Raw genomic sequence first — 27,887 nt, 5'->3', positions numbered from 1 at the left:
CCTGAAAACAAAGTTACAAGCAAGTCTGAGTATACTAATACTCAGCAAGACTGACACGTCTAAGGATATAACATAGCCCTTTAGCTAAACATGCAGGGTTTGTGAAGGTTCTGGAGTTTCTTTTCCTGAAAAGCAACAAAGAGTATGTCCTTAATTTCAAGTTTTACTTTTCAGATTCTAGTTTTATTAACCATTCTAGGTTTGCACCTATCTATACAAGCATGGTAGAGAAATTATTTGCATTCAACAAGATTGAATATCATCATTGTTCCACTTCTTACTCCATGTGGCGAAGCGATTAACCAGTCACAATATCCCTGAGAGGCGGAACAGCTCGAACCGAATTTCAATCCTTGCAAGGTAAACCTAACACACACGCTTGGAGCACCGTTGAGTCACTCCAAAGCAACCTTTGGCTTCTCATTCCGATTCATGGACAGGCCCACTCTCCCCGACTATAGGGCACCACTCCTCGTCCCTTATAGTCGTAGTGTAGCTCTACGATTTAAATGGGCACCACTCTTCATCCCTTAATCATGTTATTCATTTTATCCCTAAGAAAGAGTGGGAAGTATGTCAACTTGCCGGGCCGAAGAAGTTACTAGGCTTGCCGCTTACCTATAATTCACGTGGTTAAGCGTTTGAAAGTACTAGCCACATGCCGTGAATTATAGGTAAGCGGCAAGCCTAGTAACTTCTTCGGCCCGGCAAGTTGACATACTTCCCATTCTTTCTTAGGGATAAAATGAATAACATGATTAAGGGACGAAGTGTGGTGCCCATTTAAATCGTAGAGCTACACAACGGCTATAAGGGATGAGGAGTGGTGCCCTATAGTCGGGGAGAGTGGGCCTGTCCATGAATCGGAATGAGAAGCCAAAGGTTGCTTTGGAGTGACTCAACGGTGATCCAAGCGTGTGTGTTAGGTTTACCTTGCAAGGATTGAAATTCGGTTCGAACTGTTCCGCCTCTCACGGATATTGAGACTGCTTAATCGCTTTGCCACATGGAGTAAGAAGTGGAACAATGATGATATTCAATCTTGTTGAATACAAATAATTTCTCTACCATGCTTGTATAGATAGGTGCAAACCTAGAATGGTTAATGAAACTAGAATCTGAAAACTAAAACTTGAAATTAAGGACATACTCTTTGTTGCTTTTTAGCAAAAGAAACTCCAGAACCTTCACAAACCCTGCATGTCTAGCTAAAGGGCTATGTTATACCCTTACACGGGTCACTCTTGCTGAGTATTAGTATACTCAGACTTGCTTGTAACTTTATTTTCAGGAATGAACTCGGAAGACTTAAACACTAGTATGTTTGGACCTAGTGCTTTACCTGCTGGCTGGACGATGGAATGGGAACCATCCAATAGCTTTGGTTCGGATGAATGATGTCATGTTCGGGCTTATCATGACATCTATTCCACGACGGTTGTATAGTTGTGTTTTACCTTTATTTACAAGACCTCTTCTTCATAGTTTGTTTCTATGAAACTTCCCTAGTTTCTTTTGGAATAAAACTTATAAAAGCTAGAACTTCAACTCTCTTGCTTCAAACTCTGATGTAACATATTTCATTATCAATATTATGTGAAATGTTAAGGGATTGTTGTACCTCTGACTCGCCTTCGTGTGGGACGTATACTCGTGGTTCGATGGATATTCAGTGGATTCATCGGGATGTTACCCGACAGACCAGTGATTATATTAGTTGAGGTGCGTTTAGGGGTTTAGTGCACTAAAACTGGTATAATTCAAATTGGCTCTGCCACAGCAAAACCTTTCTAAGCCTTGTGTTCGACGCGTGGGGGCGGCGCATGCAGCTGGCGGCGGAGAAAACCGACGGTGGCGGCGAATCAACGGCGGCGAGGGAGTTGACGGTGCCCCTGTTTTGGACAGAGGAGGAAGAAAGGAGGCAGGCTTGGTTTGGCAATTTCCACAATTTCCAGGGGCTTAACTAAAAAATAAAATTTGGGGTGACGTGGCGCGTGTGGGAACGACTAACAGGGGTGAAGAATGGCGGTTCAAGTGGCGGCGGCGCCTTGTGTTCGACGCGTGGTGGCGGCGCAGGCAGTTGGCGGGCGGAGAAAACCGACGGCGGCGGCGAATCAACAGCGGCAGGGGAGTTGACGGAGCCCCTGTTTTGGACAGAAGAGGAAGAAAGGAGGCAGGGTTGGTTTGGCAATTTTTACAATTTCCAGGGGCTTAACTGAAAATTAAAATTTCCCGTTGATCTAGTGCTCAAATGAAAAAGTGTTCAACATGAAAGTTGTGTAGTTTTTCAAGAACTATAACTTTGCTTTCAGGCCCAAATTCAAAAGAGCTATAAATTTGAGATTATTTTGAAATCTGTCAAAACTTTTATTTGCAAAAGAACACAACTTATTTTTAAGTTTGCAAGGGTGACCTTAGGCATAAAAACATCTTTTTATGAGGGTAAAAAGTGAAAAACAAAAATATGCATTTTTAATTTTAACCCCTCATAAAATTTGAAATTTTGCCTTTTGCAAAACTATTTTTGTAAAAAAGGACTTTGTATTTTTCCAAAATAACAAAAATACCCTTGCTCTGAAAATCATGGTTTAAATTTTTAATTCAACACTAAATTTTTTTTTAACCCCTAAAATCTGGATTGTCACAGTGGGTCGAATATGTCAATGCGGGCTCCGCTGGATAGCAGTGAGCCGACGTCCACGTGTACGAGTACGGGCCAGCAGGCCATCGCCCATCACCCATGGGCCATGGCTATCATGTTTGGCCTGTCCAGCTTGCACCATGGCCAGGTGGTGCCCGCAGATATAAGGCCTGGGCCCACTTCAAAGTCAGGCCCGATATGAAATTGTTGTTGTGCTGGCAGAGAGGTTTGAGTGAGCCACTAGGATCCACTCCATCCGGCCCATGAAAAAGAAAGGCCCAACGTGAAGACCATACTCGCATTCTATTTGGAATGGCCCCCCGACTACTTGAGGATAGGGGACCATCCATTTTCTTTTGTGAGATTGACATGCGGGTCCCATTTGTCGGCGACAGGAGAAGAGGGGTTGGGTCCTTTTCCCGCGCATCTTCCCGCCAAAGCTGTCGGCGGCGCCAGCTGAACTTCGTCTCCCTAGTCCAAAATTGGTGGTCTTTTTTTCATGAAATCCAAAACTCTCCCCTCTACTTGGCCCCTCTCGAGCTAAGGTAATCTGAACGCCTCATCTCTGGCTCGCCTACGTGCACACATCAAAGCTCCATCCTCGCCGCCCAGTTCCCATGGCGGCAAGGTGACGCCGCCCGTCGTTGCTGGCAGATCTGCCTACTGAGTTGGCCATTCGGATCGCGGGCCACATTGCTGCGACCTTGGTGCGGCCAATGGAGGACCTCCACTTGCTTTGGGCGACCTGCCACTTCATGCGCTGCATGTGCAGTGACCGTGAATTTGACCACCTCATCTTCGTCGAGCGGTTTTACAAGCTGTATCGGTATGTCGTTCCCGATGGCTATCTGACTCTCCTTCCTCGCCTGGCCCAAGTGGGCAACTTGGAGGCCTGCTTCGTCATCAGGATGATTGCCATCCTCTGTTATCCACTACTCAGACCATTGCCAGTCATCGACAAGAATCCCGAGCACGCCGCCCATGGCGGACACAAAGCAGCGACCTATGTTGCCGGGGGCGGTGCCAAAATGCTGAGCAATGAGGAGTGTTACCAGATCCGCGAGAAGGTCATGTGGCTGAGATTCTGCCTCTGGATGAGGAGAAAGACGGTGGTGTTTGTTGACGGCCATTATTTCCCATTTTGACCGTCAACTTCTTGGAAATAAATTGAGCGTTGCACCATGTTCCATACATATTTTACCTATTTCTAACAAGTTCCACAAGTTTTGGTGGTTTGAGAGGTTTTGCAGGATTATGCTCAGAATATGCAAGAAACAACACTAAATGGAGCATCTACAAGGATGGTGAAACATGAATATACGATGACATCATTATAAACATTATCAAATTCCAAATTTGACATTTCCATGTTGAAGAGCTCGTCGAGATGATCGAATTGGACACTTGGATCACCCAATTCGGAGTCCGGACGCAAAAGTTATGCAAATTACAAGTTCCGAACTCGGGTTGTGTAGAGGCTGTAGGCCGGCCGGCCCGGCACCTTTGCCGAACACATCTTGCCTTGCCACAAGACCATTAGGGACCCTCCAATGGACCCCTATGCACTAGACATACAAGCAAATACAAAAGATATGACTGAAAGGCCTAGCACATATATTAAAGGATCCATTTGCAGAACTTACCAAAAATCTGTTGGCTCGGAGCACCACCATGGACTTCAGACACATGTTGATCAAGAAGTCGGTAAAATGGAGGGCTGAGATGTGCCAAACCTAGGCCGGTAGTCCTACAACTTTCAGCGTTGAACCAACGCAACCTACACCGACACCAGGAGGAGATCAGGAGCGTCCACGAGAAGGTCGGCGCCCAATGGAGAAAATCCCAGGCCGGCCAGCCTAGGGGAGGCCGGCCGGCCCCACTTTGCAGCCTCTCAGCCTCAGCTTTGGCCTGGAAGTTAAGCACACAGACTACAACTGCTTACCACTGATGCTACCTGTTTTACCTGCCAAGAACCGACCTTGGAGTGCTATAAATAGGCCTCCATCCCTCACTTGTGAGACACACACCAAAGGAGTTCTCTCTTCTCACTTTTACTTTCTAGTGTAGGTTAGGTAGTTGGGAGTTGGAGTCGAGTCGAACTTGTCTCTGGATTCTGGAGTCGTCATCGGAAGTTGGGTATAAGCTCTTGTACCTTTTCCTTTGATATTTATCAATATAGTTATCTTCTTTACCTTTTCGAGTCAACTTTACTTTCCGCATTTATTTATCTCCTCAAGTTATCTTACTTGGGTGCGGAAGTAAGTTCCTCTAGCTTAGGCTTTGTATCTTTCTTGTTTACCGGGATCTTACCTTATGGGTTTTCTCGCCCGAACTAGGGAACTCATGTTAGGTCCCTAGGTTGAGGGGGATTTCTCTTGTTTGCCTCCTGGAAGACCTGCACCTCGGTTTGACCGGTTCAGGGCGGTCAGACTGGTTCGGAGACCAGTCAGACTGGTCCGAAATGCCCAAACCGAGTTAGGAGTTGTATGTTGACATGAGATTTGTTAGGGTTTCGACTCCTAAAGGGTACAGACCACCCCATCCTATAAATGTGAAGGGTTATGGCTGATTGAGGGTATCCAATCGCATCTATCAAACACATTTTATCTTTTTTACCTTTTCTTCCAACCCTATGTGCTGCTCATCTCTAGTATCCATGGCATGAGGGGGCGCCCTAGCTGGCCTGCCGAGCCTAGGGCAACCCAAGGTGTGCTTGCCCTGAGCATTCGTTGGATCTTCGTCGGGCTCCCCGGCGAAACCGGTTTGACCGGCCACCAAACCGGTCTGACTGGATCTTGCGAAGGTGCTGTAAGGAGCCCTTTGCGAGGTGCACATGACGTGCTCGTGTGATGGCACATTTTAGCTTCAACACACTTCTCGGCGACTTCGCTTGGGAACGAGATTCAGGCTATCATGGCCGATTTGTCAAACCCTCGCAATGCAAAAGAACTACTTGAAGAATACCAGCGACAATACGACAAAGCAGTCGACAGTCTACTTTTGTCTTGCTTTCGTACAACAAAGCATGGAGTCGTTAAGATAAAGGAGTTGCTTGCACCATCTACCATCAATGTATTAATGGAGATGCAATGTTCAGGTACTTTATCTGACGTTCTATCTGATTTTGTCAAGCATTTGATTGATAAGGAAGATAGTTCAGTTGCAATTCCTGTTATTCAAAAGTCGGCCATTGAAAAGCCGACTAGTCGGCCGCCGCAGCAACTTAGGGTGGGTGTCCGGCACCAATAGGTGGAGGAACACTATTGCGTACAAGGCCCTAGTTTAGAGCCTGACCAACATTGGCAATCTGCAAGCATGCTTCGAAATTGGGATGTGTGCTGGCTTCCCTGGACCTGTGTTCACAGCACAAGGGCCAGTCCTCGACGAGAATCTCTTAAGCGCCGCCGCGGGCGGCCACTGAGACGCGGCCTATGTGGCCGCCGTCCTCCTGTACATGGCCAATGGTGGCACCGGCATCGACGCAACTGCTAGGCAGTACATGAGATAGGTGGCCATGGGCGAGGAAGATTCAGTGGCGGCACCGAAAGGGGGCGGACGCAGAATGTGGTTGGACCATCTTTATTGTCGCATTGCGGTCCTGGGGATGATTTGGGGTTTGATTAACTGGGACTGGCCGCGCCCGAAGATGATTGTGCTGCTGACAGGAGCCGACGATCATCCGTGTGCAAGTGAGAATTGCGGCACCTGCATCTACCTTGGTCGAGTTCCATGGATGACACAGCGATTTTGCAGTGAGGACTGCCGGCTTCGTGCTGAAACCGAGATGTTCTGTGGGATTTTTGTCCAAAGGGAATATTATTAGTAGTGAAATTGTAGTAGCTAGTAAAAGTAGTGTGTGTGTGTGTATTATTATTATTGGTTTGTGCTTCATGACTCGTTTTAATGTACTTTGTGTGTATATTGCTTTAATTTTCAGTTATTTTGATTCATGAATTATTTATTTCATTTTGCTTCACGAACTTTCTCGGAGACCGATGCCATCCCCCGACACACGGCGCCTCCTGAACTTCTTTTCCCATTCAAAAAAAAAATTGGGGTTATTTTCAAGAATCCCCATTTCTCGTCATTGGAGTATATGTCACTACGTCAGTAGGCATGGTAGGCGGAGAGAGCACGCTATATGTCACTACCTCAAGTTGCATTACTCACATCAAATCAGCAGTGTTATTCTCTCACACGAAATTGGCACCAGCCAGCCAGCCGCACCGCATGATGGAGCGATGACCCGTCGCGTTGACCAGGTGTTGGTACTTTGTAATGTCACGAATAAATCCGCAAGCGCACGGATACCGCTGTAGCTTTCACCCAAGAGTATTCCAGGGTATCATATCCACTGGGGAACGTGAGTACACTATCTACGGGTTCAGACAGTCCATGGACACACACTGGTGTTGGAGGATAGGAAAGAGAGGACTTTCTAAGATCTAGAATCTATGCTTAGAAGAAGAGATCACGTCGCCGTTATACTTCGAGCTACCGGTTTCAACCGGCTTATACAAGCCGATAGCTCTAGTAATAGTGCTCTATCCAATATCCGAATGTGGAGGATTACTAGGGCTTGAACAGGGCTGTCACCACATGCCGGCTACCTCTACAAACCGTGGGACTATTGGACAACTGAGTGGTATAGTCCAGCCTAGACACCATGTCTACGCCTTTCCCTACTAACTCTAGAGGCGTACAGGGTTATCCTTTTCTATTCGGAGCCCAACTCTAGAGTCAAATGCTACTAGCTTAGCATACACATCAACTAATATAAGGCAGAGATGATAACTTGCGATCTAAACTCTAATTCTAAATAAACAAAGAAAGTCTCGAACACTTACAACCGAATAAGCATCCGTCGAGGCACAAGCGTAGAAGAGCGCCGACAAGCCCGGCACATCCCCCGACTATCTCCCTCACTCTCGTAGAGGTACAATTTGGAGAAGAGCGCCGTTGCCGGCGCCCCTCCTGAGTACCTCTACTCCTAATTCCCTAAGACAACTCTTCACCTCAAGTGAGGACTCAAGAGAAGAGATGGTGTGGTGTGTGGTGTGTGTCTTCATTCTCACCCCCTCTCCTTGTATTTATAGGAGGTAGCCACCCCGGGAATGAGGCCAAACCACCTTTAGGGACCAACCATGAGACGCCACATGTCATAGAGAGTCGGTGGGGCCCGTGGGCCGCCACCACCAGGTCGGACAACCTCCCAGGTCGGCCGACCGTGGGCTGGCCCCGTTTGCCCCTGTCTTTGGTCAGAAGACTACTAGGTGGCCCCCCATGTCAAGTATATGGGTAAGGGCTTGTCTTAAGTCGGTTTAGTAGCTCTGGTGGGCCCATAGATCCTTGTGAATGCGTCTGATTCATCGAGAAGTTGTTGCCTCAGATCCATGACGTGTCACCTTGCTTTTGGGCTGCATTCTCCTCTCATTTCCAAGCATAAGCAACCTGCACATAAATGTACACCAACACTTTGTGGAATTTGTTAGTAATAACTCCTACCACTAGTGTTAACGCTCGTCTTTCATATGCTCATGCAGGAGCTGATGACTTTGCTCTGATGGTCGGATTTGTATCTTGACGCTTGAAGCCTGTTTTACCTGCATTTCTGCCTGAATTCCAATATACCAATATTTCTAAGAGGAAACATGGAATTGGCTCTTTTTGGATAACATCAGCAGGTATGTGACTTTATTCTCATGATTTTAGGCTTGGGATGATGCCTGAAATCAGTCGTTAGCGAGCGTCAACATCAGGAGGCGCCTTCCTTGCGTGCGTTTTGTTCTGTGAGATTGACCATGCATGCATGTTGACCAGGACACTGCATGCACGGTGGACCATGCATGGATGTTTGATCATGCTAGATAGCTAGATATATATACTTTCCAATGTATGTAATACAATACAAATTCGAACATTCCAGATAGCTAGCTAGACATACGACACATCACCACAACATCATATATAATTAAACAAACACAGACACACAACGTATATACAACTTGCACCAAGCATCATCACTTGCTTGTTTCTACGCTCCGGCAATGCTGCGGTGCGTCTCACATCCTTCTGAAGGCGTAACTCACCGGGCCACCACAGATTCATGGAGCAGCACCAGCGCTTCGTGGTCTGCGGGGTTCGAATGGCACCGCAGCATCGCCAAGAAGTATGCTGCGCCGGAGTCCCCACCGATAGCGGCTTGGTTGAAGAGCGCCAGCCCGGCGGCGCGATCCCGCCGCGTCATCAACATCTCCATCTCAGCGTAGCATACGGCCTCGCGATTACCAGCGAGGAGCAAGCGGTCCTCGAAGCGCAACCACCCAGCCCCGGGCCGGCCCAGGCGGGGACGAAGCTCCCAGAGCGGTAGGCGGCGGAACATGCCGTAGACTCCACGTAGCGCCCCGATCCGACGCGGATGGTCAATGTCGAGAAGGAGGACAATCATCTCCGCTGTGGGACGCCTGCAATAAATCATGGAACCGTCGGCTCATTGAACTAATGCGTCGATTGGGTTTCAACATGACATGCAGGTCCGTTTGTTTCTCCCAAAGGTACTGACATATGGGGCTGACAAGACAGGGCCCACAAACGACTGAGAAGATGCGCAACCGGTGAAAAAGGTAGAAGTTGCCCGACAGTTGGTCTTCCATATAAAATGATCCCTAGAGATGAATAGAAATGACCACAAATGAATAGAAAGAAACTAGAGTACCTATAGTTCTCCTCTCCCAAGATGCAGTGATTACATTTTATAGGGGTATATATGTAATTTATTGCTAGCATTGATATTTGCAACGAAAGCATAAAAAAAGATAGAAATTTCAATGTATTTCAAGGAATCAAGATCTTGTGGCAAGATCTTCCAGCAGGAGTGTGGCTGCAGTGTAGAGTAACTCATCCTCCTCCACTTTGACTGGACCGCACAGTGTGGCTGCACTGCTGCAGAGCCTGTAGGGCTTCGGCCTATGGACAAAAGGGTGCCGCACAGAGGTCACCATGGTGGTGGTTCCAAACGACTATACTGCCCCATATGATTCATCAGTCACTGACTCGTGGAGCCAGACCCACGCGTTAGTGACCTAGGAGTAAGTTACAGGGTCTCGTTCCCCAAATTTCCACAGAGCAAAGACAGTTCCTTCCCAAGACGAGGCGCTGCCTGAACTTGAAGCGACGAGACAATCCACAAGCCCTACATTGACGCTGACAATCCAAAAGCTTGTACTTGAAGCGACAAGCGACGAGACAATCCACAAGCCCTACATCGACGCCGCACGAGCCCTACATCAATGCCGGCAATCACATGGCAGCGCGGAGACACACGCGATCGATGCAGGACCTCCCGACGGAGGTGGCCGTTCAGATCGCGGGCCACCTCGCGGCGATGTCGGTCTCTCCCATGGACGACCTCCGCAGTCTACGGGCGACGTGCCGCTTCCTGTGTGGTGTCACCAGGGACCACGCCGTCGGCCAGCACATCGATGTACGTCAGTTCACTGCCGCCATGATATGGAATGACATCGCTGCCTAAGCCACCCACCTTGCTCACTTGACCGACATCTGCAACTCGGAGGCCTGCTACATGACCGGGATGAAGAACGTCTTTTCTAAGGGCACGCTGGAGGCCCGATCATGCATCGTCGAGCTCGCCTGTGCCGCCGAACGCGGGCACATTGTGGTGCCCTGTGTGGCCGCCATCCTCCTCTTCAGGGTCAATACCGGCACCGACGATGACCAAGCTGTGAGGCGGTACATGTTCCAAGTCGAGGGCGAGAAAGAAATGGTGGCGGGCGGCGCCAGCGGATCAATGTTAAGCAAAGAGGGCTGTCTGCACTGCCGCGAGCTTGCCTTCGCCTCCGTCATGGGAACACACTGGCACCGGTGGGTACAAGTGCCGCAGCCGGCGACGCCGGTGCTGCGCTGCGACCTTCCCTGTGTAGGCTTCCCGTGTAGCCGTCCTGTCGATGAGTGGGACCCTGATGGATTGAGACGGTTCTGCAGCGAGGACTGTAGGATTCAACATGAAGTCGATCTACTCTTCAAGCGTTTTGGATACTAGTTGCTTGTGTTGATCTTGCTCGATCGCCGCGATGTTAAATTAGGTTGTTTGTGAATTAGTATGAACCAGGTCTTCCTTTAGCTTGTTGCTTTTGCTTAATCTCATCATGAGGACCGGATGCAATGTAAATATATATATGATTAATGAAGATCTAGTTGCATCTATCCTGGATTCTATTTCAATTTCGGATGGGAATAATCCCCAAATCTGACACCGGAAAACAAACAATCGAACCCCAAATTGCGACAAGTACGTTAATTTGAACATACACACGTCACAGTTGTTTCTAATTAAACACAAATCAATTTACAAGCTAGTTGCTAGCTGTGGCATCCCATAGCGATGGCGACGACGAGACGACACACACTACTACTACTACTTGAAACTGAAAGTAGCTAGCTTCTGGGTGAACTAAGCACACATGGAGCGGTCAATGCACTGACGACGACGACGAGATTGTCGGTGCCAGCGAGGCACGGTTAGGCGCGGCGTGGGTCGCTCCCTACATCCACCCCTCGTTCCGAGCCAGGAGACGGTGGCGGTTGTACTTCTTCTTGTTCGCGCCACTAAGGGCGCTGGAGTTTTGCCTGCCCCAAGACATGATCCCTTACCTCGGTCAGCCTCCTCCACCGGTGCACCAGGTCAGGGCATACAGGGCACAGGAAGGTGCCGTCTTCCCAGAGGAAGGTGCCGTCTTCCCAGAGGAAGATGCACAGAGCGGGGCCGCGGGGGACTGGAACCTTGTAGTGCCGGTGGGTGTCGTCGTCCGGGTCCATCTCCGTCTGGGTGTCGGAGGAGTCGACGGAGTCGAACGCAGTGGCGTCGTCGTAGTCGGACGCATCGGGAGGTAGGATGACTGTGAAGTTTAGGGGGGCGACCAGGATGGCGCGGGGTACGACGAAGGCGCCGCCACCACCGGAGGAGGCTGGGAAGGCGCTGGAGAGCCCCCAGCGCCTCTGGGGGCTAAATCCGTGAGCGGCGGGTCGAGCTCGCCGGCATCGGAGCGCGATGGCCACCCGTGGTCGCCGGCATCGTCGACATGGGACGGTGCAGGAGAGGCGTCGGAGGGTTGATCCTAGAAGCGCGATGGGGAGCCAGACGCCATGGCCGAGGGGGAGAGATGCCGCGACCAGCTGGCAGATGTGGGGGGTGACGGGGAGACCGATCGCTTTATGTCGTCCGAGACGGCGAGGCTACAGCCTGCAAAGGGGAAAATATTGTGGTAGTAGAACTGTCGAGGTCGCTGCTGGAAAATGACGAACCCTTAAATAAATAGTTGGACAGGCTTCCCTGAGAAGGCACCGGCATCGCTCCTTGAAGAACGTGTAGGGGAGAACCGGCCGTGGGATGTGGGTCGTCGATTGGCAGATCAACGGCTAGGAGGCTGTGGGATGTAGGGCTGATCATAATATCGACCGTTACAAATTAAATTGTATGAAAAATATGTTCAAATTGAACTACATGTGAGTCTAAAACGATTCAAAAAATTAGAGGAAAAATATATTCAGAACCGTATGTACCGCTATAGCCCATGTCCTAGGTATGGAGGCAAAATTCAACTGTTTGAAATGAATAATTCAAACATCTATGCCTAAGGTAGTTTTAAAAAAATAATAAAATCATAAGATTGTCAGAAAATCGTACAAATTTACACAGAAGCATTTGTTAGGTATATAAGCTTGTGAAAAAAATTTCAATGGTTTTGGGAAAGTCGGACCATGCAATGTTCACAAATGGATACATCTCTGGCATAGTTTCCCATAACTCAAGACAAACTATCAAGTTTCTATAGCTTAGTGAAACTTTTGGCCTCATATACACCTCCAATTGGGACACAATATAACATTTACCTTACAATTACAGAATATGAAGTTATATTTGCAATTTTTATGCCAAATCTTTTATTAGTTACTATTTTAAGGTGTAACAAACTAAGCGATATGTAAAATATCTATGCAATAGTGTGGAATTTTGAAAACAAACACAGCTAAATCGGAGTTCGTACGAGGGAGAAATACTAATTACAAGTTCTAAGTTCGGATTAAAACGAAAAAATGGATAATTTATGACCTCTTATGCATGCGAACCAATCACGCACTACCACGTGGACCAGCTAGCGAAGCCCACCCCACCCACTTCATGGGCGGCAGGTCTCCATGTAAAGGATGAGCCCCCTCTGCAGTACTGCAGGAGGACTCGTCCCACTGACTGTAGCCCCAATTTCAGTGGGGGCCCGCCGGTCAGTGGCACAGAGTCCCTCTGATTATACTACTCCATTTAAAATGGGAACCGGTTCCTCTGCAGTACCGGGGGCCACAGGTCAGTGGGATGAGTCCTGCAGTACTGCAGAGGCATATGAACCTGGTGTTCTCGTGTTCTAACCCTATATTTGCCACTTTTTTCCTTTGCAATTATCCCTTTTTGTTCTGTGAGATTGACATGGGGGTCCTACCTGTCAGCGACAGGCGAAGAGGGGCCTGTTACTCCTCCCACACACTTTAGCTGAGATCTTTTCACATTTACTCTCGCCTTGTTTAGCTGAAATCTTTTCACATTTGAAGTATTAAATATATGCTAATCACAAAACTCGTTTGTAAAATATGAGCCGAATTTATTTCATCTAGGTTTAATTACTGGAATCGATGATGTTCATCCAACCTCAGGCTCGGATAGGTCGAAAAAAGACAGAACTCAGTGAGAAACCACCAATTTAAGCAAAATAAACCGCACGAAGGCGGGCGCAGAAGTGTTCATCAAAGATCGTACGAGCGATCTGGGCGCAGCATTACATCACACACATTAAATAAAAACAAGAAAAGAAACAAATGCCGACGATGGGCGCCGCGCTCCTCCATCGCCGCTGTGCTCAGAGGCCATCCAGTCCTGGGTCTGTGCCATTCCGGAGGATGTCGTTGACGTCCACCTCCTTCGCGGTGACTACGGCGAACCCGGAGAAGTCGAGCATCATCACCCGCCGGGTGGTCGCTCTCGCGGTTTCTGGGAACCCCGGCTCAAACTCCGCCAGGTGCAGGCCGGAGCGGAGCTGGACTGAGGCCAGTGCGGTCGCGGCACCGCGGTGAGCGCCCAGGACACCGGCACCCGGATGCGGCATGGTAGGGATCGGAGGCGGTCGGTGAGCAGCGGCTCCTCAGATCTCACGATGCGGAAGACGCTGAGCGCCGCCATCAAGAGGTTCTCACGCTGATCGTGCACATCATTGAGATGGTAGCGTAGCTCATCCGCCTCATGGCACGCGGTGCCCAGCTCCTCCTCCAAGCCTGCCAATGGGAATAATAAGGGCGCACCGACCTACTACAAAAACAAGAACCACTACCAGCAGGACACAGCCGTGGAACTCACCGACAACCCAAGCCAGCACGTCTACGGTCGCGGTGCGCGCTGCCACCGTCTCTTCCTCCGCTGCACCCAGGGCCACTTCGATGGCATCCAGGCTCCCTCGCAGGCGCTCGATCTCCACCGTAGCGGCCGAGTACCGACCGTGCGCCTGGTCCGCCTCGCAAACCAGGTCCGCCACGTCCGGGTGCTACTCCGGAGGGTCAAAATCCGACGAGGAGGACGAGCTGGACGACGGAGGCGAGCTTGGGCTAGCACTGGTGGCGGCGGACATTCCAGCGCTGCCCCGCACCGCTATCCACTAACGTGGACCACTCGACACAGCGCTGCCAAAAAAAACCCGCCACGGATGAAACATCATAACTGCAAGGTGAGAACGAGCGACAAGGAAACAAAGAAGGATACAATGGATACCTCTGGTGGAAGAGCTGCTGATGAAGACACGACGGACCACGCTGCGGGGCACTGGACTCCTCGTCGACGTCACGGGGCACTTGCCATCGGCCATCGCGAAAGTCTGACGCGGCGGCGGAAGCGGCTGTGCTCTCCCCTCGCCTCACTCCCTCTTGCCCCTCTAGCGCTTCTCTCTCTTTTTTCCTCTTTCTCTGGAAAGGAAATGTGAGCGCGGATGAAGGCGACAGCCGGGAGAATAAGAGATTACGCCCTCCCTACTCCGCGGTAGTTCCGAGATGAGCGACGCCTCGGACCCCGTTCGGTTTTTCCGTCATGACGGAAAAAAATTTGGCTTAGGAGGCTGAGCCCGCAAATGCGGCTTGATGTTTCCCCCATCTGCTCTAGCCCTGGCGCCATCCCATCCGCGATCCACGCCGCCGCGGACGCCTTTAACCACCACCACGGCAACTGTCGCGGCATGTCCGCGGGAGGTGGCTATGTGGGTCGTCGATTGGCAGATCATCAGCTAGGAGGGAGTGGGCTGGACTAGAAAAAGGCTCGAGAGAGGTTTTGCGACCCATTTAACATAGCATAATATCAACAGTTACAAGTTGTTTGAAAAGTAAGTTCAAATTGAACTATGTGTGCATCCAAAATTATTCAAAAAATTAGAGAAAAAAATATATTCAAAACCATATGTACCTTTATATCCCATGTCCTAGGTATGTAGGCAAAATTCAAGTGTTTGAGATGGATAATTCAAACATCTATGCCTAAGGTAGTTTTAAAAAAATTAATAAAATCATAAGTTTGTCAGAAAATCATACAAACTTACACAGAAGCATATGTTAGGTATATAAGCTTGTGAAAAAAAATTCAATGGTTTCAGAGAATTACACGAAGATAAAGTAAAAGACATACCAGACTCTCCATGAAGACTCTAAGACCTCGAACTACGACTCGAACCCGAACTCCTCTAGTCCTAAGACCTCTACAAGAGAAGATGAACTACATCTTGAGAGAGTGACTTGATAGCTTGATGCTTGGTGATGTCTTGAAATGGAGCCCCTCCCCTCATATATATATATAGTGGGGAGCCACCCTCTCCTCAACCGTGGAATTAGCAGGGAACCCCTGGAACCGATGTTGAGAGCCAATCAGAGAGTGCCCGTCGAAGCCTGAAGGCGGTGGGGCCCATGGGATGGTCGGCCGACCTCCCACTGGCCCCACCGACCTTCTGCTTGTTGTTGTGGGCTGTTCTCAGGGCCCACTGGTCAATGGTTTATGGCTTGGCTTCTTCCCTGCTGGATTTCTTCTCTGGTGGCCTTTTGGTCCATGTGTGGCGACATCTAATCGGTCGGTGTTTGCTCCTTGGTACAAAGGGTGTGATTGCCCTTCATTTTCAGCTAAATCCTGCACTCATAGAAATCTAGAGGGACATGTGGAATTTGGTGATTTATTAGTTGCATGAGTGTAAGAAATGCAAGTCCGTCCATTTATTATGGCAATATTGATGCTCAGAAATGGTCGTTAGTGAGCGTCAACAAGACCCCCAAGCTGAACTTTGCTCGTCCCTGAGCAAAGCTAAACTTTTAGGTTGTTGATGAGGAGTTGCTGCAATGCTTCATCTCTTCATCATGCACAAGTTACAACTACACATTCTATTTCAAACTGAATAAGTTGGTCAATCTTTGCTCACCCGTTTTACCTTAATCTCCATGGGGCTTTTTGGCCTTCTCCTTGTCTTGGGCGGTTGAGAGATAGAACGTTTCATAGAGCACCACTTACACATTCTTTACTCAAGATTACGTCCGGAGGTTTTGAAAAGTTTTCGAAAAAATAAAAACAAGTTCCTTGAATGACACTCTCATTCGCTCAAAAGTGTTTGTATCCTCACCAAGACTTTTTGTACGCCTTCTTTCTCCTACTTCTAAAGGCTTTTTGGTGGAGCTCAAGGTAGGGAGAAAAACTAAGGCATACTTGTCTCAAATATTTTGCAAAGTCAAAGATTGGAGCCAAAGAGTAAGCAAGTCATACAACCATGATCGAGAAGTGCATGTGTGTGGATATGTGGTGGATAGAGTGTAGAGCGAGGGAATAAGAATGTTCCATGATTTTGTCTCTCCCTTCTTATATTTTGGGCATGGCTAAATTTTTTTTTTCATGGACCTTCATGTGTCCATTTTTTTAATACATAGCTCATGCCCTTATTGGAGAGAATTTTGGGATAGACTTTTATGGAGCAAGGAACATAAAAGGGGGTAGAAATGAATGGATGGTATGGAAATGCTATCCTTCCGGTGTGGAAGTTTTAGCATGTGGGGGTGGTGTGTACATGATTCTCGATCATGAGAGTATGAAAAGAAACTCACAAAGGTCACAAAATTTGACAAAGCTCAAAACGACACAAGCAGCATACAACAAGATGGTTTCTTTGTAGGCTTCATGCATATGGCTCTGGTAGGTAATTCTCATCATCGAGGAACTTTTAATTTCGTAGTTTTCAAAGATAAAAGTTCCGGATGTAAAATTTTGCTCAGAACAGATTTGTAGCAACTCTAATCCATCATATCATATTTCTCTATAGCTTAAACTCAGATCATGCACTTGCAACCCACAAAATTTCAAGTTCAAGACAAACTTTTTGAGACCAACGAACTCAGTTCTTGGAGAATATGAGTTGTAAACTATGCATAACAAGGAAATTAAAACATAGCAACTGTTCATCATTTCAACTGGAGAACTTAGGCATTCTTACCACTCATGAGAAAACAAAGCAAATGACACTTAAAGTGAAATAAAGATGACTGACTCGACTTTTTTTTAGCATGCAATGCAAGATGATGAAAAAGGGAAATATTCAAATGCAAGATACATGTTACCTTCGGGGACTCCTTCCCCCCCCAAGCTGGCTTACTGACCGGGTGGAGGGTAATACCCATAGTGCCGGTAGAATGCTTGAGCGTCCTGATACAGCTTTTGAAGCAGTTCCATGGTGGCTTCATGATTTGCTTGTTGTTGTGCTTGATATCTTTCAGTGTCTTGGATATGTTGAGTGAGAGCTCCGTGGGTCTGCTGCGTCCTATCATCAATGTCGCCGACTCGGATGTTGATGTCGTGTATCCCTGAGAGAGTTCACAATAACCTCGAGCTGAAAATGAGCGTCGGGTAGCAAAGAGTGGATGTGCTCCGCTCGAACTAGAACCACTGGCATATGCCCAGTTTGTTCATCCGAGTTGATCCCAATCAGAGTTGCCACCGCTCTGCCAGGATGAACCCCTAGCTTTAGGTTGTGGGATATATCGGTCCCAACTGGACTGCTGTCCGGACGAGGGTCCGGCTGTTCCAGCAGTGGGTGCATAACCTGTATAACCATGAAAAGCTTGTGGTTGTAGTTGCGGCATATCCATCACAGCATTCCGCGACTGGCTTCTGGTCATCCTTCCCGACACACTACTCCGGCGAGGTACTTCGGCGGGCTGCAACTCAAAAGTATAACCACGGCTCTTATATAAACGAAGTCCCGGGTTAGGAAGCGGGATCTCGTTTACATAGCCGGGAAAGAAAAATATAATAGAGCCGTCTGGAGCACCTTTTTAGAGTATGTCCTTGAACTAAATATGCCAAATTGATCGATGGGCGTGGAGTAGTGATAAAAGAAAATCGAGCCCAATTCAACACGCCCAAACATGTAGCAATTCTTGTGACCAAAGAAGTACACTCAACTGGTCCGGACATTCAAAAATTTCCGAGCCATTGGCGAACCATTTCTTGCATAGGGGCAATATTTGGTGATCTTACCCCTACTCTGGAAGTGAATTGTGTTTTTACCCCTATTTTTTTGACTTTGTGATTTTGCCCCTGTGATTTGAAAATGAAGCTCCCGTTTACCCCTACTTTGGACGGCCATTAGAAGGTGCTATATTAAACGAATTAAACAAATTGAAAATTAATAGAATCGTATGCAAAAAGACCTATATGCCCCTTATCCATCCAACCTTATCCATCCAACCACAACCGGCTCCTCTCAGTCACACACGCGTGGAGGGCGAGCGGCGAGCGTGGCGGGCCGGCGCCAGGCGCGCGCGGAGGGCGAGCGGGCGGGCGGGCGCGAGCGCCGAGGGCGGGCGGGCGCGCACCGCGGGCGGGCGTGAGCGTAGAGGCCGGGCGGGCGGGCGCGAGCGCCGAGGGCGGGCGAGCGCGCGCCGCGGGAGGGCGCGAGCGCGGCGGGCTAGCGCGAGCGCAGAGGGCGGGCGGGCGGGCGCGAGGCGGGCGGGCGCGAGGCGAGGCGGGCGGGCGCCAGGCGAGCGCGGCGGCCATCTGCAGCTGTGGTGAGTACCCACATCTCGCATGAATCTTCGATTTCTTGATCCATTTTTTTGAGGTCGCTTACGAATTTCCTGGTTGTGGATCCACTCAGTCGAATTTCCTGGTCTTCAGCGCGAGGCGAGCGGCGGATCCGGGGCCTGCAGTTTGCGAGCGTCCGGGGCCTGCAGCTTGAGGCCACGAGCTTCCTGGGAAGCCGGCAGACGGGGCACGGGAGGACAGTCCAGGGGCAGTGGATGGAGGATGGTACCGAGAACATCGTAGATATGGATATTGATAGGTAATTTCTTGTGTTCTTGAAAAGCATTAAGTAGCATCTAACTCGGTCAGTAGCGTGCAGTAGCTTTGATGAAAAGATTGGCTTATATAACTACATTCATTGTTGTGATTTGTAGGCCAAATCACAAGGATTTTGAACTTGTAGTTAGGGTTCGGTCATTTTTCAGTATGCCAGATGGGGGGCCAAAGTTATGGCGACAGGGTAAAATATTGCCAACACAATTTATTGACATACATAACTATGGTCTGCAGCAGCTAGTTGATTTCGTAGCTGAACATTACATGTGGGGTTCTAAGCAGTTGTGCACTTTATGGCGTGATTTGGAGAATATATCTTGTGAGATAAAATCTGATGAAGAATTGCTTGATTGGTTTCTACTCAATCTAGACAAAGGGGTTGCGTGTATCAATGTCCAGATGAATGATTTTGAGGGGGCATTACAATGTTCACCAACAAAACGTAGATGTCACCCTTTTCATCGAGGACCCACAAATGAGACACCAACTAATAATGATACACCATCTGATAAGAGACCCACAAATGAGATCCCCACTAATGAGAGAACCAATTTCAAAAAAAAGGCTGCCAAAATCCAGAAGTCCAAAAAATCCAATGATGAGGGCATGTTCTCTGACACAGATTCACTTGCAGCACTGAGTGATAGCAGCTATGACACTGATTTGGCTGCATCATCTGACTCTGATGATGACTGCTCTGATATTGAGTTTGATCCTGATGGGGAGATAGTTGATATGGAAGATGAGTATGATCTTCCCGACTTCTCATATGATGTTGATGATCCTTGTATTGATGTAAATGTGGTGTTCCTAGATGTGGATCAGTGCAAGTCAGCAGTTACACACCATGCTATCTTGAATGACCATGCTTTCGAAATAGTGAAAAAAGACAAGACACGTTTTAGAGCCAAATGCAAGAGAGCTGATAGGGGTTGCAAATGGACTTTTTTTGCATCTACAAGCAAGAAATACATTGGATGCAAGGTAAATGATGTGGCCATTTTCTTTCTTTCCTTCATTTATTTGGTGATGATAATTACTGACATGATGTTTTTTTCCGTGTTGCAGGTTAAGACCAGTGGACCAAAGCACACTTGTGGTTCTTTCAACAAGTGTGGTGATACAATGGCTAATAACAAATGGGTAGCTGATCGAGTTGTCAACTTGTTGTGGGATGACCCTGAAATAGGAACAAAGGAGTTACAGGAAACTCTAATGAAGAAGTACTCAATTGAAGTGCCATATGATCGAGTTGTTAGAGGCAAGTTGAGAGCACTAGATATGATATATGGCAAATGGGATGACAGTTATGACTTCCTACCTACATATCAAGCTGAGCTTCTGAGATCACTACCTGGCAGTATTGTTGACCTACAAACTGAAGAGCACAATGAAAAAGTGTGTTTCATGAGGTTCTTTGTAGCTCTCAAACCATGCATTGATGGATTTTTGCAAGGATGTAGACCCTATATTGCCATGGATGCAACACACTTGACAGGGAGATCAAGAGGTCAGTTAGCATCAGCTGTTGCAGTGGATGGTCATAACTGGTTATTCCCAGTTGCATATGGAGTCATAGAGGCCGAGACTAAGGAGAGCTGGACTTGGTTTGTTAATAACTTGAAGAAGGCAATTGGTTCTCCGCCAGGTGTGTTCATGTATCAAGTTGTTTTTGCTCAATTAGCATATTTCATATTCCAACTTTCTCCTAACATCGAGTTTTTTTTGTGTTCACACAGGTTTGGTCATTAGTACAGATGTAGGCAAAGGAATAGAAGGGGCAGTAGAAGAGGTGTTCCCAGGAGTTGAACATAGAGAATGCATGAGGCACTTGTGGAAGAACATGAAGAAAAGTTTTAGTGGAGAACTATATGGCAAGAACATGTGGTGTGCAGCCAAGAGCTTCACAGTTTCCAAATTTAACTACTTTATGGGGAAGATACAAGAGAAGGATCCTAGTGCCCTTGAATGGTTGGATGAGAATCATCCATATGTGTGGAGCAGAAGCAAATTCTTTGAAGACTGCAAGGTAGATTACATCAATAACAACCTCTCTGAATGTTTCAATAGTTGGGTATCAAAAACCAAAGACTTTCAAATTATAGAAATGCATGACAAGATTAGGCAAATGATTGTTGAGAAATTTTTGGTGAGGTCCAAGATTGGTAGAAATATGTCAGGAGTGATAATCCCAGCTATCACCAATGCTCTGAATGCTAAAACAAAGACTATCAAAGATCATGATGTCTTAATATGTGGAGCTGGGACAGCTGAAGTAACTGTGAACAAATTTAGACATGCAGTGAACTTGGAGTTGAAAACATGTTCTTGTAGGGTTTGGCAAGTCACTGGAAAGCCTTGTAGTCATGCTCTAGCTTTCATTGCAAAGCTTAGTAGGGAGGTACAGATGGATGAGTTTGTACATGAATACTTCTCTGTTGATAGGTTTAGAAAGACATATGATGGTACTTTCACTCCAATGACATCCAAGGACCAATGGCCAAAAGTTGATTTGGGCTACAAAATCCAAAAGCCTAAACTGAGAAGGAAGCCTGGGAGACCAAGAAAGTCTAGGATAAAGGCTTATGATGAAATTAGCACTAGTAAAAAAAGGAGACCATGTACTGAATGCAATGAACTGGGCCATACAGCTAAACATTGTCAAGGAGGCCTTACTGCTAGTCAAAAGAGGAGGCAGACATCTTCACAAGATGGTTCTGCGATGGACTGCAACGATTCTGTGTAAGTTATGTTATGTTTGCCATTGATGTCTATTCATGGTTGTTCTGTTCATTGCTATTTCACTCATTTTTTTTCCTACATATGAAGTGCAAGTGGTAGTGGTAGTGCAACTGGAAGGGGAAGGGGAAGGGGAAGGGGAAGAGGAAGGGGGAGGGGGAGGGGGAGGGGAACACAACCTGCAGATGGCAACAATGAACCAATGTGAGTTTCATGCATGAATTAGCTGATTTACTTGCTAATTTTCTCATTTCATTTGTATTATTTTCATGAAGTCCAAGTGAAGCTGTGAGGGAAAGAGGAAGGGGAAGTGGCAGAGGAAGAGGAAGAGGAAGAGGAAGAGGAAGAGGTGCAGCACGGGGTGCCAATGATACAAAGTAAGTCATGTTCATTGTATCATTGCAGTCCATTCCTATTTTTTCCCCATTTTTTTTCTCAGTCACTAATTGGTAACATGTTGTACAATCTTTCATTTGAAGCACAAGTGCGGCTGGACAACGAAGGGGAAGAGGAGGGACACCAGGGAGGCTAGCAAGTTTGTTAGGTTTAGATGCTTAAATATGTGCTGTTTGACACCTAGACTAGTAAAAAACTCACTATTACTAGGTTCTTTTGTTGGACATGTCATGCAGACTTGTACTTTGGATCCTTATGCAAGTTGGTGTGCAAAACTGTAGGTTGGGATCTCAGATTGACATCCTTGATGTGTTACAATGTTATATATGCTGCCATGTTTGAATCTATGGAAGTTGTGTTAAAATGCTATCAAATTTTTATCAAATTTGGCCGTTTCGTAACGTTTCTAAATATATGCAACTCATCTCAGTTTCTATTTTATGTGAAAATCCCTTTCAAACGTGGGTATATTGCATTCATAATCTTGTCAAACGTGGCTCATGTATACATGGGAAACACTCCAGAGCTTATCTTACAATGTCAGGACAATACCTAATGTAAACAATCTCATTCTTAATAGGGGTAAAAACACAAATTGTGAAAACAAGTAGGGGCAAAATCACATGGACACGATGGTCTTTTTGTGAGCAAATTGACACCGTTAAAAGGACTTGACAGAGTAGGGGCAAACTGTGTCTTCAGTTTCAAATAACAGGGGTAAATTCACAAAGTTAGAAAAAAAGGGGCAAAATCACCATTACACATGAAAACTAGGGCAAAAACGCCAATGCCCCTTTTTATTTTGTTCACCATGGCATAAAGAATACGAAGTTCATCCATACGAACTGTCCGGACATCATCTCTAGGAAAACACGTAAGAGCGACCCATTTATGCATCAAACGTAAAGTCGGATGCTGAATATCATTGCAATGTGGGTGCGTGTATGTGTTTAACCCAGAGATGGTGTGCCAAAAACTTTCCCGGTGATAACCCTTGGTTGCTTGCTCAAGATCAAGATTGCACCTATGGTGAAAACCCAAAACAGTACTCAACTCTTTCCATGACAAAGAAAATTCCTCCCCGAAAAATCGGAATGAAATCCTGTTGTTTGTCTCCACAATAGTGCAAAGAAACTGAATGGTTAAATCTTTTGAACCCAACTCAGAAATTTCAGCAAATGAAGACCAACCCACGGCTTTCCAAACACTCACAAATTCAGCGTTCATACATGTCTTTTCCAGCAGGTCCTCACCGAACTCCCATGTATGACCGAAGGTTCGATCCTTCAGGATGTTGTATGCTTGGAGTTCTCGCTCCCCTCGAATGTCGAGGTGGGAGTCATTCGGCACCTCTTCTTCTTCTCGTTGTGCTGGCTGCTCTTCTGGCACCTGGGACTCAGCTTGCTCATCTTGATGAGTGTAACTTGGCGTTGGGGTGGATGAGTGATGCGAGCTTGATCGACTTGAGCTCAACCCGGTCACCTTCCTGAGCGCTCCCGACACCTTCCTTCCAATGTTCCTGAAAGACATTGTAGCAAACAAACAAGCCAAACACTCGGAAGGATTATGTGAGAGTTAGTGAAAACCAAGTAAGCTGTCCAAGAGTTAGTAGTCTTTGTGGGGCATGGTTGCCTCCCACAAAAATCGTTCTTGTGGGTGATAACACTCCACAAAATCGTTCTTGTGGGCGATGACGCACCACAAAACCGTTCTTGCGGGGTAGTAGTACCACCACAAACACGTTCTTGTGAAGAGAAGAAGGTAAACACGAGATGCAAATGAGATGCAAATGAAAATGCAAAAGAGGGAAATCTTTTTCTTCTTTTTCTTATGAACTTGGGGAGAAACAAGAGCAAGGAGAGCAGAGGAAGAAGGAACTCGGAGTGAAATTGGTAGAACTGGGCAGAGGGAGTGCCATGAGCTCCCTGTGCACTGGCTCTTCTAGAGGAGCGCCACCACTGAGTCGGCCGACCAAGGGGTTGGCCGGCCTGTGGCTGGCCCCGATTTTGTCCTCCTTTTTTCATTGATTCATAATGGCTGCCACATGGTCCAAAAATGCATGAGTGAGCACAGGCGTAGGCCAGTGCAGGCCTAGAAGTGGCCCCAAATGCACTTGGACATGTAAATCATCCAAGTTCATGCATGCACTACACTCCAAACTTTTATGGCTGCCATTTCCTTCCAAGATTGCCCCTTGGGCACTTGTCTAATTCCAAGCTTCATGGGGGTTTATGATGCAAAAGATGAGAAAACAAAATATGCAAGGGTTTTCATGCAAAAGATGCAATGTTCATGCAAGAAAGCAAATGGAATTGAGGGAAATTCAAACATGCAATGGTTGAAATCAAATATGGGATAACTACCGATTTACTTGTTGTCAAGGGCTCAAAATTTAGAGTCTTTTGAACGAGACATTTCATTCCGTCAACTTTCATTAGCTTGATGAAATAATTCCAAAGGGTGACACCTCTTTATGAAAATTATCGGAAGAATTCATACCTCGATGTGGTGTCTAGGGTTTTCGGGATTATCATTTGGTCCTCTTTTGATCGGGTTGAACTTCTCATGATACATATCATCCCTTAGTATTGCCCGTGAAATGTTTACAAATTACTTACCTGGATTGCACCATAATGTGGTCGCTTTCTCGGTTGATACAGTGTTCATTGCTGTTGGTGATCAGGCAACGACAATAGAGCACTTCTTCGAGCAGAGAATTCGAGCCTTTTCCAAGGGTGGATGCAATCATGATCAACTCAATTGCCGAAGTGTTGACTTCTAGAAATCAAGAGTGCCAAATCACGCTTGTCTTGAAGTCGACTCAGATTCATCGTGAAATTCGTTGGCGAATTGAAATTGATCGGAGACTACCCCTGTCTTCACACAAAAAGAAGACAGCATGGTCGTCCTGCTAGATTTTCAAGGTCTTGTTTCCAAGGTCTTGTTGCAATGCAGCTCCAACAACACATTCTTGAAAAATGAAGGTCTATGCACTCCTTCCTTGAAGTCTTCTCCAGCTCGTGAAGCGGTGCTACGTCGAGAACTTAATGCTCAAAAACAAAGTTCAACTGTTCTCCATGATCACTTGGAAGAACTAAAGAAGAAGACTGCAGCAGCAGAGGAAGTGTTGGAAAGAACTGCAAGCCTGTTTGATGAGCTCCAAAAGCAAGAACAGGAGAGCCATCTCATGCTTCAAAATTTCGGGCACGTCATCACCTCTGGTATAGCTTGTCAGCCTAGATCCCGTGTGTCTTGATCTAATGAGCTTATTTGGTTGTGTCAAGCTGATTAGGCCGCCTCTAGCTCGTTTGTATGTGTCATGAACTTATTTGGTTGTAACTTTATTGATTGTGGTATGCTTTGTCAGAATAATAATGCTAATTTCTCAGAATAATAACACCGCTTCATGGGTTATGTGATGAAATGGATCTGTATGAATGTTGACATGTAATGGTTTCGGACACGTGGCGGTCCGAAACGGGCATTCTCGAGAACGAGAAATGGATGTGGGGTCCAATAAGAAACTGACACGTGGTCCAATAGGGAATGGACACGTATAAACTAGACACGACACGTAGAGAGGACACGTGGTCCAATAGGAATATGGCTCCTGTCGGAACCTCAAGGTGACACGAGGCCGAAACAGAAATTTGCCACGTCGATGCCACGTGTCCCTACTAGATAGGCGCACGTGGCAGTGTGAAAAATGACACATTGATAAATAGGAAGACGACACGTGGCACAATAACAAAGCGGCACGTGGAAGCATAAGGAGACACCGCGCGTCCAAACTCGGCACCGACACGTGTCACAACAAGGCGGCGACATGTGGCGAAACTCAGTGGGGACACGTGGACATGTGTGGCGAAACTCAGAACGGGGCAGCATGTGGCCGAACCAGGAGGCTCCTGATAGGTGGACACGTGTCGTTCTGCTAGCCCACCTCGTGTCTTGATGAGGACTAGGCCCGATCTTGATGTTGACGATCCGGCTTCAAATCAGCAAGATTCGAACCCTGCAACCGCTACACCACTGCTCCGTTGGTTATCAATCAAGCACAACTTGATTGACCTGGCCGAGAAGGCTTCTCCTGCAAGCGACTCGAAAGACACAAGCAAGAAGATGTAAACAACGCAATCTGATATTACAAATATGGATGAAGTGAATCAAAGAGGGGTTCAAGAACCTTATTCCAAAGGAATAATTGACACAATGGAGGAGATCAAGAACGGGGGCTCAGGATCAATGTATAAGGACTTGTCGGCACAGATACAACGATGCAATGTTTGTTCCTCGAAGGAAAAATCAAGACTAAACGAAACCTGAGTCTAAACAGCAGCAGATACTGAGTTTAAGGGAGAAGGGGGGCATCCTAGGGTTGGGGCAACTAGGGGGCGCCCACAACATGGGCTTAAGGCCCGACACAATACAAAGCCTGAAAAGGCCCAAAACAAATGAAGCAGCATCTTTCCGTGGACACACAGAATGTTCCACGAGGTTTCTGGAGCTGGTACCAGAACCAAAAGAAGCTTCTCGTCGTCACGATTCCAACGCATCCAAGATCACCTCATTTGGACGTCGTATGAGGGAGATATCACTGAAACCGTGCAGGTGTGTCGGCTGAATCCGAGACGAACGTGATGACCGAGTTGGTGACGACTTGTAACTTGGGGAAGGCCATGACATGAATGCGTCCAGCATGTCGATGTCCTCATCATCCTCCCCTTTTTGAATTGGATTCGTCCTCAACTCCATCCCATCATCAATCTCTTGCAAAAGGTTAGTGACAACAGGATGCAAGGTACAAGACATAGGATCATGTGTGGAAGATACATATCGACAAAGCATAGTATAGCAAGGTGCATCATGGTTATCACAAAGCTCAGCAGCAGCAGAATTAGTAGCAAGATAAACACCTTCTTTCAGTTTAATTCCTTTAGATTTAGCATCAGAAGATTTAGGAGGTGTATTTCTTTCAATTTCAGCAAGCTCATGAAAATGTTTCCTAATATCAGCAGGAGATAAAGGAAGCAAAGTAATCTTCTTGTCCATATGCATGAAAGTATATGTATTAGATCTACCATGGTGTGTAACATCATTATCAAATTCCCATGGTTGTCCTAACAACAATGAGATGATTGCATAGGTATGACATCAAAATCAGCATAGTCATGATAAGAACCAACAGAAAAGTGTATGTGTGCTGATTTAGTTACCTTAGTCTTACCACTATTGTTGAACCATTCTAGGCGGTAGGGGTGAGGGATAGAATGAGTGGGCAAACCAAACTTTTTGACCAAATCAGAGCTCACCAAGTTGCTGCAACTCCCGCTATCAATAATGGTGAGAACACGACGATCGTTGACTTTGAGAAACATGTGCAACAAATTCTTGCGTTGGATCTTCTCCTCATCCTCATGTTCTGCTTTAGAACTCAACACACGCTGCACAAGAAGACTAGGAAGACTCGCCATTGCAGCTACAGAATCAATTGCCTCACCCTTATGGTCCTCCGAATCTGCAACAATGTTAGCTGCAAGAACCAAATCATCTTCAACATCACTAGCACTTACATATCCATTACAATCAGGTGTGAGTACTTGGACAATCCTTCATGATATGTCTCATTCCCTTGCAGTGGTGGCACATGATGTTTGCAGATCTACTCGATGAACCCTTTTC

The 27,887-nt window shown here is 47.0% G+C and overlaps 1 protein-coding gene and 1 long non-coding RNA gene across 2 annotated transcripts; both read left to right on the top strand.

Annotated features, from left to right (window-relative positions):
- Positions 1 to 19,676: 19,676 nt before the first annotated feature.
- On the top strand, positions 19,677 to 21,816 carry LOC120700937. The gene is made up of 3 exons (XM_039985132.1): positions 19,677 to 20,054; positions 20,139 to 20,718; positions 20,810 to 21,816. Exons 1-3 carry the CDS (start codon positions 19,677 to 19,679, stop codon positions 21,814 to 21,816), a joined length of 1,965 nt encoding a protein of 654 aa, XP_039841066.1.
- A 190-nt stretch (positions 21,817 to 22,006) lies between these two features.
- Positions 22,007 to 22,552, top strand: LOC120699241. Its single transcript, XR_005685329.1, has 2 exons — positions 22,007 to 22,186; positions 22,289 to 22,552. It is a non-coding gene; the product is annotated as an uncharacterized LOC120699241 (long non-coding RNA).
- Positions 22,553 to 27,887: the final 5,335 nt, after the last annotated feature.

The sequence above is a fragment of the Panicum virgatum genome, chromosome 3K (assembly GCF_016808335.1).
Source record: "Panicum virgatum strain AP13 chromosome 3K, P.virgatum_v5, whole genome shotgun sequence".
NCBI classification, from domain to species: Eukaryota; Viridiplantae; Streptophyta; class Magnoliopsida; order Poales; family Poaceae; genus Panicum; species Panicum virgatum.
The sequence above is the reverse complement of the archived record's forward strand: the minus strand, read 5'-3'. Positions and strand labels throughout refer to the sequence as shown.